This window comes from Episyrphus balteatus, chromosome 4, assembly GCF_945859705.1.
Source record: "Episyrphus balteatus chromosome 4, idEpiBalt1.1, whole genome shotgun sequence".
NCBI classification, from domain to species: Eukaryota; Metazoa; Arthropoda; class Insecta; order Diptera; family Syrphidae; genus Episyrphus; species Episyrphus balteatus.
This window is the reverse complement of record NC_079137.1, coordinates 42,102,745-42,121,356: the sequence shown is the minus strand read 5'-3', so window position 1 is coordinate 42,121,356 and position 18,612 is coordinate 42,102,745. Positions and strand designations below refer to the sequence as shown.

General features: G+C 32.0%; 1 protein-coding gene across 4 annotated transcripts; it reads right to left on the bottom strand.

Moving 5' to 3' along the window:
* Positions 1–401: 401 nt before the first annotated feature.
* On the bottom strand, positions 402–14,506 carry LOC129918287 (far upstream element-binding protein 1). 4 transcript variants are annotated; one of them, XM_055998747.1, is made up of 9 exons: positions 14,282–14,506; positions 13,819–14,176; positions 3,537–3,820; positions 3,113–3,460; positions 2,864–3,031; positions 2,381–2,799; positions 2,010–2,319; positions 1,614–1,953; positions 402–699 (listed from the first exon to the last, which is right to left on the bottom strand). In XM_055998747.1, exons 1-8 carry the CDS (start codon positions 14,366–14,368, stop codon positions 1,624–1,626), a joined length of 2,304 nt encoding a protein of 767 aa, XP_055854722.1. In that variant the 5' UTR covers positions 14,369–14,506; the 3' UTR covers positions 402–699; positions 1,614–1,623. The 4 variants fall into 4 exon arrangements, with proteins under 4 accessions (XP_055854722.1, XP_055854723.1, XP_055854720.1 ...); XM_055998748.1 differs by lacking the exon at positions 402–699 and adding an exon at positions 1,065–1,382; XM_055998745.1 differs by lacking the exon at positions 402–699 and adding an exon at positions 1,065–1,318.
* Between the last annotated feature and the right edge of the window lie 4,106 nt (positions 14,507–18,612).

Sequence of the window (18,612 nt, the reverse complement as noted above, 5' to 3'; positions counted from 1 at the left end):
TTGTTAAAATTTGCATCTCATCCTTGGCTTAGGAACTCTGCGAGAAGTATTACACATTTTTTATTAATTTTTTTTAAGATCCGGGAAATGACGTTCTTAAAAATTTGCGATATTACCCCACACGTATAAAGTATAAATGATATGAAAAAAAAATTAACAGCCTCCAAGGGAAAAATAACCCTTAGATTAACTTTTTTCTCAAAAATTATACCAAATTCAAGTGAATATAAGAAATGAACCCTTCCAAGTGATTTTTGTTTATTAAAATTTTTCACAACAAACAAATAATAATAAAAAAACACCATAAATTCACCCAAAAATTTGTTTACAAATATTCTTCCTATTTGGTTATAGGTATTCTTAATAATACTTTATTTTAAGAAACAAAATTTATTTTGAAATACGTTCATTAGTTGTTGTTTTTTTGTTTTAAATAATTGTTTAACAATTTATATAGAAAATGCATTTTAATGTAAAATTAAAACATTTATTTTTTATGTTAAATTCACATCACTTACATATCCAAGAGCGTACTGTATGTGTGTCTCGTCGTAAATCTTTTGTTAGTTGAAACTACTGATGTCTTCCTTCTTGGCGGTGTTATTTGGAAGCGTGTGTGCAGTTTTGTTGTTGATATTGAGAGAGAGAGATAGAGCGAGAGAGTAGGAATCACGTACGGCTGAAGCACAGGCTGTGTCTCTTTAATTATGACAGTGACAATTATAATAATATAATAATTATTATTATTAAATTTATAATTTTTAATAAAAACCAACGACTACATAATTATGTTAAATATTTATTATAATTTTTTATGTTTTTTGAAAGTTTTATGTTTTTATATTATTATCGATAATAATTTCAATATAATTTCTATTTTATTTGATTTATTTATTATTTTTTTGTTGCATATTTCTTTGAAACAAGTAATTGCAGTTGCACTTCCTTTTTTAGATATATTTTTTTGTTTGTTCAAAGATGGAAATACTTAAAATTAAATTAAATGATTCTATAAGCATAATATTAGTATTATTTTTTTTTTTTTTCTGTTTTAATGATAAAGATTTGTTGTATTTTTTTTTTTTTGCTTTAAATTGTCTCCTTATATAACTACACATACTTAGACCAATCTTGCTTTTTTTTCGTTTCTTTTGAATTAATTTCTCTAGAACAATGCGTCGAACGAAGGAAGGAAGCTAAGTAAACGTTTTTTTTTTTTAGTTTACTTATGGTTTTTTTTTTTTAATTTATCAATATTATTACTATATAAGTATATCTCTTTCTCTCCATACACATAAAATCATCAAACGTGACACCTCTGTAAGAAATTATTGCATATTGTGGTTGTTGGAAATATCAAGTAAATTATATTAACTTAAAAACTAAATTGATTGATTTGATTGTTATTTTCGAGATTAAGGGAAGGATAGTAATCAAATGTAAAAAATGAACGGTGGATATGGTATATGTATAATGTACGAGTTTATATATAATAATTTTTGGTTTTGTACAAAGAAATTAGGAAACAAAATCAAAAGAAATACAAAAATACAAAAAAAAAAATCAGAAAAGTAGAATAAAGCTTTCAGATTTATATGTTTTTAGGAACTTACCGCGCACATTTTATTTCTTATCGTTTGGCTTGCTGTTGGGTTTATGCTGCTGAGGATTGGGAGGACCGCCTGCGCCACCTTGGGGACCACCAGGCATACCCGGTTGTGGACCGCTGGGATAACCATAACCTGGATATGCTTGCTGGGGGTAACCGCCGGGTTGACCGGCTGCAGCAGCTGCAGCATAATATTGAGAATACTGTGCATATTGGCTAGGAGTCATACCCTGAGGGTAACCTCCAGCTGCCGCTGGTTGCTGTGGTGCTGCAGCCGCTGCAGCAGGTTGTGTGGGAGCGCTTACACTTGGATTGGCATTGGCTTGTCCATTTGCTGCGCCGCCCTTTAGTTAAAAATTTTATTCATATAACCGTTTTGCCTACTGTCGAAAAAACTTACCTTCATTTGTTTTTCAATAGCTTCGGCTTCTTCCATTTTACCTATACTACGGTAATACTCAGCCCATTGAGCGCTGTAGTCAGGCGTCTGACCTTGCGCAGCAGTTTGCTGTTGCTGTTGTTGTTGCTGCTGCTGTACATGCTGCTGTTGCTGTTGTTGCACTTGCTGCTGTTGCTGGGGTTGGACTTGGGGTTGTGGAGTCATTTGAGGCGCTGCTGCAGGTATTGCTGGATTAGCGGCTGATGCCATCACTTGTTTTGCCTTAAGTTGTTGCTCAATCATTTCCGCTTCTCTGTGCATACCCATTGACCTTAAAAGACAGTTTACATTTACAGAAACTGTCGTGGAATTATTCTCAACATCCAACTTACTTATAATACTCAATCCACTGTGTTGAATAATCGGCTTGCCCTGCCGCACTTGCTTGTGGCATTGCTCCCATCTGTTGCTGTTGTTGTTGTTGCGCTTGATCCCAACCGCCTTGCTGAGCATAACCCGCCCATTGTTGCTGATAAGCAGCTGCATTTGGATCACTTTGCATGCCACCATTGTTGTTGTAATTGTTTTGATGATTTGGAGCATTGCCAATTGGTTTGCGCGACAAAACGACTAAATCAATGTTAATTTTTTCGGAAATCATTTGGCGGGCATGTTCAATTTGTTCGGGGGTACCCTTCGCCTTGAACATCTTCTCTGATGGTGGATTCACAGCACTACGATCCATTTCACAGTAAGCGCCAGTCTGTTGGTTAATCAATTTGATCGTTTCACCTCCACGACCAATAACAATCTGGAAAATGCAAACAAGGATTTGCTCAATATTTTTTATGTGAAAAATCGTTTAGTTAACTTACACCACATTTGGAAGCAGGAACAGAGAAGGTTACTTCTTCTCTTGCCGCTTGTTGGGTGTGATTCACACCATAGCCGTAGCCATAGTTGGAATTTGCGTTATCTGCTTGCTGACCACCACCTCCACCTCCGGCATTATTATTCCGGTTGTTATTAGCTTGACTTCTCTGCTTTCAAAAAAGGCAATGGATAAACAAGAGTGAAATATAGTAAATCCCTGAATAAACATTTTGAAAACAAAATTTTTTTACCATAACACTTTCAATTAGTCCTTCAATCATGCGTTTGGCGTCCTCGACTTGCTGACGACTGCCTTGGATTATACAACGACGATCGCCAGGTTCATCATTCTTTCCCTGAATGAATTGCAATTTGCATCCAGTTTCGCCTTGGATTTTCTTGATCATATCACCACCCTTGCCGATGACAACTCCCACGGCTACTTTTGGAACAAAGACTTCAGCTGACTCGCCTCCGGATCCGTTTGAATTATTGAACCCGCCACCTGGTCGAACCTGATCCTTGTCTTGAATCAGCTCAAAAACTAAACTCTTGGCGTGTTCAATTTTCTGAGGATCTCCAGAGATTCTTAAGGGTTTCTAAATTTTTAAAAAGTTTTATGGATTGATTTAAGTAAGTTTTTAAGGAGTAAAAAAAAAAAAACAAAGTACTTACAATAACTTCTTGGTTAGGACCATCTTGTATGATGACCATTTTTGCGCCAGTTTTTTCTTGAAGCATTTTAATGGTCTCACCACCTTTTCCAATGACCAAACCAACCTTGGCTCCCGGTACCATAATTTCTTGGTATGGCGGATAGCCAGTTGGGCCTGGTGGTGGCATTGTTATAGAAAGAACTATTTCTACTGTGCCAGCTCCATGCTGCGTGGCCATTTGTTGAATCATTTCTCTTCCTTTAGTAACGGCATCACGACTTCCTCGCACGGTAACAGTACGTTCTGCAAAAAATCGAAGTTTTAATTTAGTATAAAATACAATATAAATTTATGAAATGTTGTTTGAATATTAAAGCCTGACAATTTGTACATATGTGTTAAATTATTTTCTGATATACATATGTAATTTAAATCCACTTTGTTTTTGTTTTAGAAGCCATATGGGGAATTGACCCACAAACATCTGACAAATTCAATAAATGCTCAACATAAAATTTAATGTTTTTCTTTAACTCATTTTTATCAAAATCAAAATGAATGATTAGCAAAATAACCTTCTATGCTTGTTAACAACACGAACTTATTGTTGTGGCTTCACTTGTTTCATTGTTATAATTTATTATATGAGAGATAAGAAACCATATAAAAGTTAAGTACTGTCACATAGCGAAATAACTTTTTACTACCTAAACAAAGTTCAACTGATTTGAAGTTCAAATTTCAATGTTAAATCGGACGAGTTAGACCAAACCTTTGAACTCAGTTTTATGTTCAGGTGAACTCAAGTTTAAATTTTGACTGTTGAACTAGGGTTAAATGTTGCGCATATATGCTTACCCGATATTAATTATTAATTAATTTAATTATTTAAAATTAAATAAATAAATAGTAATAGAATAAAATAAATAAAATAATTAAATGAATATAATTTTATGAGTACAAGAAACTTTTTGGTTAGAAAGATGAATGAATTACTTACATACATACTCATTGTTATTTTACAACGTATGTGTTTGGAAAAATTTTACGGTTAATATTGATTATATGATATTTTGTTTAGTTTTTCAATGACATTGAAGTAAAGAAATCAAAAAAAAAACTTCAAAACCAAAACTGCGGTTATATGAACTGCATCCATTTTTTTTTTTATTTTTCTCATGTTTAAATTAATTCGATGTGACTTTTCTTTCACATTGAAAATAGAAAAAAACACTTCGTACACTTCTTGTAAGAGATTGACATTGTTTTAGTAAGTTTTCTAACAAATTTTATCTCGAGCTCTTGATCTAAATTTCATTATATGCGTTCAAAGGACAACTTCTTGAAAAGTTCTGAAAGTATATTTTCTATTGTAAGGACTGAATGGCGAGCATTGTATCAAGGTTTGATATACGTGATGTAGTTTCATGTAGGGAATGAGAGCTATGGAATATTGATTTCTTTCCCGACAGTAACACCAGTGACCGGTACGTCACTTCACTCAATTGGCAAGAAATCATGCATCCCAGTGCGAATTTTATAACGAACACTTCACGCCAGCTGAATGAGCACACATTTTATTTAAAGTTTTATTATTAGTTTTTTTTTAACAGTGTAGGTAAAAAAGTGTCTTTTCTAACGTCAACTCTTTGTCTAAGATTTTAGAAGAAGCAACGAAAAAGTTTAACATATTCAAAAAGCGCGTTTATTTTTCACTGACTTTCTTTCAAAGTATTCCATATCTAAACATAGTTTTATTTTACAACAATACATGTTATTAAATTATCTTAATTATTAATAAATTAAACTTTAGTTGAAAAATCTTCAAAACTGCAACTGCAATAGTATGGACCACAATCAAGTGTTAAATTAAATTGAATATTCAAAAATAAAAACAGAAGTGTGCCTATCTGTCATCTATCGAACATGTGCTACATAACTTTATGATATTAAACAATTGTTGCAAGGAATTTGTTTTATTTTTTTTTTAATTAAAACTGGAATCCTTGATTTACACCCCCGCGTTCAAAGCACAACTATTCTGAAAGTTCTCATGTTATGTTGTTTTTATTGTAAGGACTTTTTGACAAGAAATAATAGGATACATTGTGTATCGAATGGGTATATGCACTTTCGAACATTAATTTCTTTCCGACAGCAAGACCGATGTGATGTAGGTAATAGGTATTGTCAAATCAAACGAAAATTCGGGGGTACATCACAAATAGATTTCAATATTAACTGTGATACCAACGAAGGCCCCCAACTATAATAGGAATGAGTTCCCATGGACTTATGTCAAAACGGCATGAAAACAAAAACATAAATTGCGATAGAAAGCTATGTGCGCATGTGTTCATGCGAACTTATGTTTATTACAGGTGGGCCTTTAGTGTGCGAGCAAAAAAGATTCACGGTAAAGATCAAAATAACTCATACATCGCAAGCCCATAACCATTAACTGCCCTCCCCTTTTAAACCATTGTGAAATTTTATAGATTATAAAACGTGTTTTCATGTTTTGCAAAAAAATATTTAGCTAAACATTGTGAAAATTTCATGTCTTGATTCGGATCCTTGAAGCAACCAAGTATCTAGATTTTTGGTTTATTGTCATAGAAGGGTACAACACTATTTTACACACTGTCATAACTAGTATGTACTTTGGAGTGAAGGTAACTTGAACTCCACTAAACAATGTAAACGAAACATATCGGTGCAAATCAGATTCAAAATCAAACTTGCACAAACTGGTATTTACTGATAGTAGTATTAGTAACTTTATTGAGGTCAACTGATGCGCAAACTTTAAACCAGAAAAAAAAATCAACAACATCTCATGTTATGCACAGACAATTTCATCAGAGGGATTACATGTAATGAAACCTCTATGTTGTCAATTAAAATATTACCTGACTTCTCACAAATGATGTTGTAAAATTGAAAAGGTATCGCCATGCAAGTTGATACAGACAGCAAAAAGAAGAAATATAAATTGGAGGCTAGTATTGCTGATATTGACTAAGTTCTTATGTTCCATAAAGTATAGGAGTTTGTTTTTCAAAACCAAATTAAACTCCAAATACATATTTAACTCGAATGAGGCAGCTGAAAGTAGTTGCAAGATAAAGATAGAAAAGATTTGCTGGCTTTATTTAAGTTTAAAATGGCATTTGGTTGTGACATTTTAGATAAACTAAGATTCCAAAGAAAATACAAGTTTCATGGACAATAAATCATCAAAATCAGGAATTTATTGTGTTAAGAACAATAAACGACAAGGCGTTGTTGAAAAAAAAAAAAAAATAAACAAAAGTTGCTTCCCTGACACAAACAGAAAATTCATCTGCTCATGTGATAGCTAAAAGAGGGGGTGAAGTGTGGAAAAAGTGGAAAATTCTCAGATTTCATGATCTATTTGCTACTTCAGATTCAAAAAAATGAAATCGTGTTTCTAAAATCTGAATCTCGATTTTTATCAAAACTCACACATACAAGCAGAAGCACACGCACTTTTACACATTCCTCTATTTGACATTATTTGTTATTGTTTTATTTTGACAAGGTTTTTTATATGAACAGATCTGGTACACAATTGAAGGATCCAGAGGAAAAACGGCACATGTCCACTTTTGTCAAAAATAAACAAATCATGAGGTCTTTTAGTACTTACTGAGCACTATCTGACGGCATCCTTACTTTTTTAAAACAAATTTAAGCCTTGCTAAAAAAAATAAATAAATAGTCGCATTTTTTTTAATTCGATATCTTCATTATTTACTTAGTTATTTCGAAATTTACGGATTAAAAAAAAATAAGTTTTAATAATATATTTTTGTATATATGTACATACATATGTATGTACCTACATTAATTAAAAAAATTCAACACAAAACTATCTAATACATATTTTTAGACACTTTCCGAAAATCCAAAAATAAAACCCGTTACTATTACTATTTTTTCTGAATTTCATAGTTTTTACACAAATTTGGTTATTTTCAAAAAAGCCGAACTTACAACATTAAGGGGTTATATCTAGTTGTAAGTGCAAAAAAAACCTTCTTTTTTGTGGATTTTTTGTGAAGAGGCATTTAATTAAACAAACATAAAAAATACATATCCATATAGAAAATTTAATGTATTAAAATAATTCTTTGTGCATTTAAAAAAATATTGGGTTCCGTTATTTTTGTAGTAGATCTCCTAGACGACCTCCAAAAAAAAAGTGTCTGGCGGTGAGCAAGATATCTCTGATCCAAGTCACTTAAAATTAAAAAAACCAAAAGATTCTTTTTTAGGATAGACGAATGCAGGTAATGAACGAAGGAATAGTCAAAATTTTGATTTTTGACAAAATGGCGACTTCCCAAAGAAAAAAATCGTTGTTTTTCACGAAAATTTACACTTTAAAGTGGCTTAAAAAATCGAATTATTGTCAAAAACGTTTTTTCTTCGTTCATTACATGAGAAAAGTATCTAAGAAAATTGTGTAAAAATGTCAAGCCGATTGCTCCAGCCGTTTCGGAGATATCTTGCTCACCGCCAGACACCTTTTTTTTGGAGGTCATCTAGGAGATCTACTACAATAAAATGCACGACTGGGGCCGCACGTACTTGCTCTTGCAGTTCAAAGCATTTTTAATGTTAGCTTACTTGTAGATTATAAGAGCTGAATGTACATAAATTTTTAAGAAATTCGGTTGAGGTCAAATGTTAGTTAAATAAATTTTTTTTTATTTGACTTGACTTTTTTGAGAAAAACTAAAAATTCAGTTTTACTATAGTTACTTTGAGTATTACGTATGCAAAATTTTATGAAAATCATTGGAGCGATTTTTGAGAAAATTGTAATAACTCCATAATGATGTACGGGAAGAGCCGACATCCGCGATTTAAAAAATTTTAAAGACCATATTTTCACTATCCGTATTTTTTGAGAAAAACTAAAAACGCAGTTATGTTAGAACTATGCACAGTATTACGTGTGTTAAATTTCATCAAAATCGTTAGAGCCGTTTTCGAGAAAATTGCAATAACTCGAAAATTTTGTATTGGAGATATACGTTCTAAGCGAGATATTAAAAAACAAAAAAAAAACAACCTTGGAAATTACGAAAAAAACATCCATACCAAATTTCAAGAAAATCCGTCTACCCGTTTAGACTGTAGCGACTTGTACAGATGGACGCACGGACGCACCGACGCACAGACCGACGGACGTCATGACGAAACCCACTTTTTTGGACTCCTCCATCATCGTAATGTTAGTTTTGATTGAAACCTCGAATTTTTTTTTTGACACGAAACCAATACTTGCCCTATAGAGCAAGTAAAAATAACGGAACCCGATATTTTTTTAAATGCACAGCGAATTATTTTATTAAATTAAATTTGCTATATGGATATGTATTCTGTATGTTTATATAATTAAATGCCTCTTCACAAAAAATCCAGAAAAAAGAAGGTTTTTTTTGCACTTACAACTAGATATAACCCCTTAACTGTCAATTAAAAACCATTTGTTGCGGCCTTTAATAACAAGGACCACACAATGCATGTCAGTAGCAATATCAATGATGACTACCGAAGAAAGAGGACACGATTTTCTTAGAAACATGAAACTCTGAACTTTATAATTTTTAACTCTAATTTTTTTTACTTTTAATTATTGTCAATATTTTTTATTATTAAAAAGCTTTTCATAGAGAGCAAAAATATCTTTAACGTTAACTAAATGAATTAAATTCGTAAACGATTGGCCCAAAATGCAAGTGAGGAACTTTCTATGCACTTATGATACAAAACTAGTTATTTTTGGACGTAGGCACCATAAGGAGAATATCAAAAGACCCTTGAACACAAAAAGAACTATTTTCGTATCATTAGTGCATAGAAAGTTCCTCACTTGCATTTTGGGCCAATCGTTTACGAATTTAATTCATTTTCCTACATGCTTTTTTGTAAGTAATGGTGCTTTTAGCAGACTTTAGGCCAGTGGTTTAGCTTCCAGCACATGTTCTGTTAATGTCATAGCGCTAACACAAACTTTCTGTTAATTGGAGCCTATTAATTTATGATAATTTTCCAATTAGCTAATTTATCAATCAGTTCGGTAAGTTAGTCTTGATTCTTTTTAGATTACGTGTTTCGAGCTAATGTTACTTTTTTGGATGTTGCTGTATTGCTCACCATTTCAACGGGATATTCTATGATCAGATAAACTAGTAAGTTGTTTTCCTCTTAGTCAAGTTTGTTTTATGAACTTTTCGGAACAATGCTTTCTGCGGGCCATTTTGACAACTTTTGTCAATGTCAATTTAGGCTTATATAAGAAATAACATTAAAAAACGTTTACCAACCAAAAAAATGAAAAAAGTTACATTTGAAAGCTTGAAAGAGAAAAAACAAAGACACTGCTATTTCAATGTTCGGGCATAAACTAGAGTGTTTCAATAAATGTCTTATACAAGACAGTGATAAGAATATTTAAAAAGTTGAAAACCTTGGATATGATAACTGAGGTCCCGCCCAATGCAAAATATACTTTTAAACTTTTTTGCAAAGCAGCACTTTAAAAATACTTAACTTTTTATGAAAATTTTGTAAGCACTGTTATTTTCGTGTTCACAACTGTATAAAGAAGGAAACTTAATTGAACTAGCCGACCCCGCACTCAAAATTCGAGTGCCAATTGTAACTTTTATTATTATGCTCAAATAAGCACACTATATATGTAAATTACTTTATTTACTACTAAAAATATGCAACACTTAATTTTATTCGAAATTCGAGAATGTCTTCGAAGGTTCTCGTCTTTGCTTTTAAAAGTTTCCACTTCCAGAAGGGAGAGGGCGTGGTTCAGCACATTTTTTTTTTGTTTTTTTTTTTTCCTCAATTTTAATTTATTGTTTGTACATATCTATTTCGGTAAAAAAAAAATAAAGTATACATTCTGCACATCTAGATAAAATTTCCTATCGGTCGGTCTATAATTTATGCCCCTTCGGTTTTTGTGGGCCGCGTATTTTGTACCACAAAATAAGTGTTTGCCGTTTTATTATATGATGATTGAGCCGAACTAAAGGACCCCGCACATTTTGTATGGGAAGTGGCCCTCGATGAAATTGTCTGAAATTTTAGTATGTTGTTCTCTTGAAGCCCTTGATCAAAACTTGATATGGTAAGAAAGTCGAAAAATGGACAATTTTTAAAATAACGGTTTTTTTCCGATGACTATCTCAAACCTTTTAAAAGGGATAGTAACTCTCTATATTGTGTTTTGGACTATTTTTTAGTGGAATCCATAGGTTTTTAGGGTCGTTGAAACCGAATCCGAAGTCCATTTCGGTGTATCACGTCAGGTTTTCAAGATAACCTAAAAAAATGTTACAGCCTCAAGGTAACATTTTGTAGGTACAAAGAGTGATAAGTTGGTTGATATAAATTGCGAGCGTTAGCGAGCAAGAAAATTTTTGTTAAGAAACAAATTGTAACCATTCTAAGGCTTTATAAAAAAAATTATTTCGTACAATTTAATATATAAAACATTGAAAAATGGACTTTGTACCAGAAAATTGACAGGTACATTCTATCTATTGAGTTCTAAATGAAATTAGCAATACTTAAAAACCAAAAATTTTAAATAATCCAAGTTGTTTGACATGAGCTAATTACACTGGTCAACAAGGTTTTTGTTACAGAAACCAGGGTATACTTTTCTATAGGCTGAGCTCGAATCCGAAGTCAGAAAAATTCTATCACATCACGTTTTGGAGATATTCCCGTTAGAAAATCGAAAATGCCGATTTTTACCAGTTTTCAAAGTTTACTTATTTTTTTTTTTTTTTAAATTAAATTTGTAACACTTTCTAAAAGAATTGTGTCAACATTTGAAAGCGATTGGTATAGAACTTTTCGATATTTGCTATTAAAAGCAAATAAATATGAGATGCCCCAAACACTTTGATTTCAAGTTATGATTTCTCGAGGAAGAAAATAGATATTTAAAAGATTTAACCGGATTTAGAGAGACAAAACTTAATTCTTTTAGAAACTGTTACAAATTCAATTAAAAAAAAAAATAAGTAAACGCTAAAAAATAACCCTGAAAACTGGTAAAAAGCGGCATTTTCGATTTTCTAACGGGAATATCTCAAAAACGTGATGTGATCGAATTTTTCTGACTTCGGTTTCGAGCTCAGCACACAAAAAACCTATAGAAGAGTATACCCTGGTCTCTGTAACAAAAAAGAAGTTTAATTTTGTTGACCAGTGTTATACTTCACTTTGAAATTTAACAATAAACTGAAATTGTTTAATTTTATAATTTGAAACAAAAGAATAACGAAATGTTGTAAATACAGTGCTTTGCAAAAGTATAATCGCACCATATAAAAATGCTATTTATATAAAACCGAGTATTGCAGCGACACCCTACTATTTTTTTTTATTAAAAGGGATAAAAAAAACAAGAATATGGAGAAGAAAAAAATGTCCCGTTACTTTCTCTTATAATTTTTAGAAATAAAAACAAGTTTTTCTTCCATTGCAAAAGTATAATCGCATTTTTTTATTTTGAGTATGACCAACAAGGTTTTTGTTACAGAAACCAAGATATACTTTTCTAAATGTTTTTTATGTGCTGAGCTCGAATCCGAACTCAGAAAAATTCTATCACATCGCGTTTTTGAGATATTCCCGTTAGAAAATCGAAAATCCCGCTTTTTACCAGTTTTCGAGGTTATTTCCTAGCGTTGGTAGGTACTACAGTCTGTGAATAAATCGATACATTTATTTTCGCTTACATACTGGATTTAAGATTAACATAGAACAAAAGTGGGTAATAAGCAACTGAAGATATCTCGGACAGTGGAAAAGATGTCTGAAAGATTTAAATAGATTTAAGGGGTAATAACACCTTGTAGACACGAAATCGTTTCACCATTTTCATCAGCGTATAATACAAAGGAGAAATATTATTTTCTTTTGGAGTTTGTTTAGTTTGTTTAAGTATATCAATAGCTAACAGAATAGGCTAATTTGAAAATTTGTAATGACGTGAAATTTTGTAAATGGCGGCGTAGTTCAGGATGATCGCAAAATCCTGTGCTCCCATCGGGCGCCCAACTAACTCCTACAGTTTTTAACCGATTGGGCTGAAATTTTGTGTGGAGCTTGACAATACTATTCTCCAGTGAAGTACGTAGGATTTTTTTGAAATATTAAAATTTAACGATTTTATGGTCTTTTTTTCATCGAATTTTGTTTTTGCATTGAAATAATTTTTTCAAACTAGTGCCATTTATTTAAAAATTAATATTTCAAAAAAATCCTACGTATTCTTCTTATTTTTATAAATCTGTTTTATAAAAATTCTAGTTTTACTTTTTTGTGTGGCCCATTCAAATTTTGATCTCGCTGTTTTGGGCCCTAGTAAGCATTGAGTTTGACATGCCTGGTGTAAGTATTATACAGTAAATTAATACTAGATCGATTTGGTTTTGTATATCAAAACAAATCTTTATATTCCTAAACACTATTGGTGTTATTTATTGGAATTATGGTGTACTATTTTGATAAAGCAATATTTAAAAATTATGTTATTAGCTTCAAAAGAAATAAAATATAGGTAGTTTGTACAGCTTTTCTGGAATATTTGTTGGTTTGTAACAGAAATGTCACATGGGGCTACAAGGGGTTAATGCCGACAATTAAAAAAAAAAACTATGATTCTAATGTGCCAAAAATCTGGAACAAGAGATGGAAACAAATTCCATAGAAAATAATTTGCCTGTGTTAAGAACAATAAATGCAAAAGCTTTGTTTAAAAAAACAAAAAGTTGATTCCCTGACACAAACAGAAAACATTCATCTTTTCAAAGGCCCCCAAGATAACAATTAATAGCGCCATGCAGCGAACTATTCTTATCTCGTTTTCCTGTTTACGAAGGTATACGCAGCATGTTTCCATTCTGTGCTTTCATACAACATTTCTGTTTGTTACACTTTCATTTCCTACTTTATTAAGTTTGTGTTCCATAAAAAAAAAGCAGAACAAACAAATAATAGAAAAAAATAGTACTCATCAAGACACATTCCCCCCATCGTCGTCTTTTTTTTTATAGAACAAAGACCGGCGCACTTGCATAATAGACAAAATGATAGAAAAAAAATAAAAGAAAAAACTGGGAATGGTTACCCTCTTCTTTTGCGCAAGGCCTCACTTCACTACTTTAAACAATTTGGAGGAAAAAAAGAAAAGGGCGATAAAAAAAAACACAAAAAATACAAATTTTTACCTGATTCCTGCGATAGCTGAATCTTGCACCCGGATTCGGCTTGAATGTGTGAAATATTGTCGCTACTATTCCTTCCAATCACCAAATGACTGACAATTGCCTCGGGAATTCTCAGCTGTTCCTCGGTCGTATTGCCAGCGGTGGCGGCGAGACGAGCCGCAACGGCCGCTGCCTGTGCCAGCGCCTGAGACATATTTCCGCCCTGTTGTGAATTGTACGAATCTGGGCTGGAGAATTTCTTTGCATCCGGTCCAGCGGAGTCTTCGTCGTTCAAAGAGCGCTTATAGCCGCCGCCGCCTTGCAGTTGCTGTGGCTGGGATTGTTGTTGCTGGCCAGTTGGTTGGATTTTGGCAGCGATCTAGAATAATTATTATATTATTTGAATAATTGCGTATTTTTTTTTCATTTGGGGTGTGATTAAGGGCAAAAATATGCGGCGATAAAATTTATATATTTTTGTTACCTGTTTTGCACGTTGAAGGGCGGCAGCAAATGCCTGGGATTGATTTATATTTGATTGTGGCGGGGCTACAGTTGAATAATCACTCATTTTATTTAAAATAAAACGAAAAAAATTAAGAAAATTTTGCAAATTTCTTTCAGTGGAAAAAAAGCACACGCGATGTAATTACAAATGGCGACGCGGTAAAGATGGAGAAAAAATCGAAATTGATCTGCTTCAGCCGTGGAAAAAAATAGTTTTTTTTTTTTTTTGCTCTTCGTCTTCTTTTTGAGAAATATATTTGTCTCTTTTGTACAATAAATTTCTTTTTATACAAAATGTAATAGAAGTAAGAGAAATGTAGTAAATTTTGTAATTTAATGGGATGTGTTCAAAAGGTGAGTGATTGATAGTTGTTATCGAAAAGGAGTAAAAAATATCGAAAAATTGAATTTATTAGTTATCGATAAGTTGTATGGAGAAGTAAAACGAAATTATTTTAGAAGCGTTTAGGACGTTGTTAAATTTTCATGAGTAGCCCAACTAGCACAACAGCTTCTATAAATTGAGATCTTGCAGGTACTACTTTTTATACTGCTTGTATTGAGCTTGCTTAGGAATTTAACTGCCTGGTACGCTGCTCGCGCTAAATTTTAGCTCCCATACAAATTATCGAAAAATTTTAGCCGAGCTTAAATCTATCCCATACAAATTATCGATAACTTGTATGGGAATTTTATCTTGGCTAAAATTTAGCGCGAGCAGCGTACCAGGCTTTATAGAAGTTCGGACTTGTTTAACAACTTCTAATAAGTTATTTAAATACTGTTAAGGCTTAAAGCCTGGTACGCTGCTCGCGCTAAATTTTAGCCAAGATAAAATTCCCATACAAGTTATCGATAACTTGTATGGGATCCATTTTAGCTCAGCTAAAATGTTTCGATAATATGTATGGGAGCTAAAATTTAGCGCGAGCAGCGATCCAGGCTTAACTACATACACCACTTTTTGAAAAAATACAAAAGTGAAAATATCTTTTTTCTGGCTAGTGCAATTGTTTTATGAAAAAGAGTATACAAATTATTTTTTAGACCAAAAAATAAGCTTTCTGCATAATTTGTTTTAATTTTCCAGCCCGAAAAACTATGCAAAAATGCATTTGGAAATTTTCACTTTTGTACTTTTTCACTTTTTGAGCCAATGTAGTTAAGCCTTTAAAAAACCAGTTAAAAAAGAATTCTTTTTTGTTTTTAGAGTTGTTTTTTTTAATTTCGATAAGACATGTATTAAAGCCTGGTAAGCTGCTCGCGCTAAATTTTAGCCAAGATAAAATTCCCATACAAGTTATCGATAATTTGTATGGGATCCATTTTAGCTCAGATAAAATTTTTCGATAATTTGTATGGGAGCTAAAATTTAGCGCGAGCAGCGTACCAGGCTTAAACAATTATACAAGCTCTTCCGAAGCTATCTGTCAAATCTCAAAGCTTTGGTAGAGCTTCGGTAAAGCTTCGTTTAAGATCCTTATAGAGGGTCAAACTTGTATAACGTTCTCATTTTTCCATGCCCAACAACCTTACTAAAGTTTAAGAGAAGCTGAAATGTAGCTTTTGTAATACCTTAACCGAAGCTGAAATGTTAGTTGGGTACGAGGCTTAAAGCCTGGTACGCTGCTCGCGCTAAATTTTAGCTCCCATACAAATTATCGAAAATTTTTAGCCAAGATAAAATGGATCCCATACAAGTTATCGATAACTTGTATGGGAATTTTATCTCAGCTAAAATTTAGCGCGAGCAGCGTACCAGGCTTAAGCCTAGTACGTAGATCGGGAAAAAACAAATTTTATCTCTAAAATTTTAATCTCTACATCTTTTAATCCCGCGCAAAATTTTGAAGTTGGAGGAATACCTAAGTAATTTTTATCAATAGTTTTTTTCTTCTTTCAAATCAAATTGAATTCTGAGTTTTTCTTTACTTCGTCTTCACTTAGTATTTTATTAAAGGGGTCCCCAACTAACATTTCAGCTTCGGTTAAGGTATTACAAAAGCTACATTTCAGCTTCTTTTGAACTTTAGTAAGGTTGTTGGGCATGGAAAAAGGAGAACGTTATACAAGTTTGACCCTCTATAAGAAGTTTAAACGAAGCTTTACCGAATTTCTACCGAAGCTATGAGATTTGACAGATAGCTTCGGAAGAGCTTGTATAGCTCTTTAATACATGTCTTATCGAAATATAAAAAAACAACTACAAAAACAAAAAGAATTCTTTTTTAACTGGTTTTTATTTTATTTTAAATCATGAATTTTATCTTTTGACCTGAAATTATATATATTAGGTGTGTTTTTTTGTTTATCTATATAGATTTTGTGCAAAAAAACGACATCGGGATTTTTGAAATCCATGCAAACATTTGGCACCACTGTACATATACTTTGGCAGCTGTCTGTCAAAAATGTTGCTTTTGTTTTTTTTTTTAATTTTAACTCCGAAGTGGGAAGGCCATTACATCCATGTTGGATGCAAACAAAAATTTTCATATGGCCATGGCATCCATGTTGGATTCAAAAAAATTGTTTTTTCACAAAAAACCAAGAATTATCTGTATATTCTTAGCTACATTTTAAGACCATGACCATTAACATTGGTTGCGTCGTTCTTGTGTTATAAGCGTTTGAAGGTAGCCATATTGAATTTTTTTTCGATTTTTTAAAAATCAAATGTGAAAACTTTTTTATTTTTATTTCTAATTTTTCGAAAAAACTTTGGTAATTTTATATACATATCTGTTCAACAATCTTATCAGGATCCATTTAAGACTTTTATCTGAAAAGTGCATTGCGTATATCTCGAGATATTAACATTTCAATGCAACCATATCAAACAAATTTTTGATTATTTTTTTCTATGAGAGTTTTTTTCAAACCTCGTTTTCTCTGCTTTTTTTTTTGTTAATATTTTCAGATATTTTTGTATGAACACAACAAATAAAGTACCTTGGCACTACTGTTTTTATCGAGAGAAAGTAAAATCTGGATAATTATCTGGATTTTTCAAAAATCTATACAGATAAAGTTTTTGTTGTTTTTAACACGTAAATTGTTTTGATTTCAAAAATCTCGATGTCGTTTTTTTGCACAAAATCTATATAGATAAACAAAAAAACACACCTATTATTCCATTAGTTTTAAGTATATCTATTGATAATAATTTTAAAAGTATATAATTTTTTTTACCACACCCAGGAATCGAACTTCGTACCTACTTGGTGGCAGTCCGCCACTCAACCCACTCGGCCATCCTAGTATATTCATTAATGAAATCAAAAACTTAATCAGTTCAAATAGCAGAAATTTAAAAAAAAATGTCTGAGCTAAATTATTCAATGTCAAAACCAAAAAGTGTCCCAGCTAGATTATTCAATATCAAAACCAACAATCAAATACTAAACCTGGTAATTTCTGTAAAGCTCCTATAAACTCACTAAGCAGGCTTTTCCGAAAACAAACTTTTTTCGTTTAAGTTTCTTTAACAGTATTTAAACAACTTATTAGAAGTTGTTAAACAAGTTCGAACTTCTATAAGCAATTAAATTCTGAAGCAAGCTCAATACAAGCTGTGTTTATGGTTTTTTCACTTCTAATTGATTTATTTCTTGCTTTAAAAATTATTTTCTGTTGAGTTTTCTTGATTTTAAAATTTTTTATTTTGACTTTGACAGAATACTCGATGATATTTTTTCGTTAGCATTTTCGTTGTCGACTTTTGGAGACTTGAAAATTTTTCATTTCACATCTGCAGCACCTGACAAACAATTTTGGTTCTATAAAGCTTTACAGATGCATTTGTTGCTTCTGTTAAGCATTACCCAACTAACAATTTTGCTTCTATAAAGCTTTATAGATGCTACGGTTGCTTCTATAAAGCTTTATAGAAGCAAAATTGTTTGTAGGGTATAGAAGCAAAATTGTTAGTAGGGCGCAGTAGGCTTAAGGCTTTGAGCCTATTACGCTAGTCGCGCTAAATTTTAGCCGAGATAAAATTTCCATACAAGTTATCGATAATTTGTATGGAATCCATTTTAGCTCAGATAAAATTTTTCGATAATTTGTATAAGAGCTAAAATTTAGCGCGAGCTGCATACCATGAAATGTGTAAATGAAATTGAATTTCTCAATTTCTCTACCATTTTCTATAAAAAAAGTCTTTCCAAAGAGCATCACAAATTATTACAAAATCCGTTCGATGTGAACCGTACTTAAAAAAAAAAAAAATTTTGAATTTTGATCCCTTATTTTGTTTTGCAGAGTACTTTATTACTATTACTTTTCTCATTTCTAAAGTTCTATTAC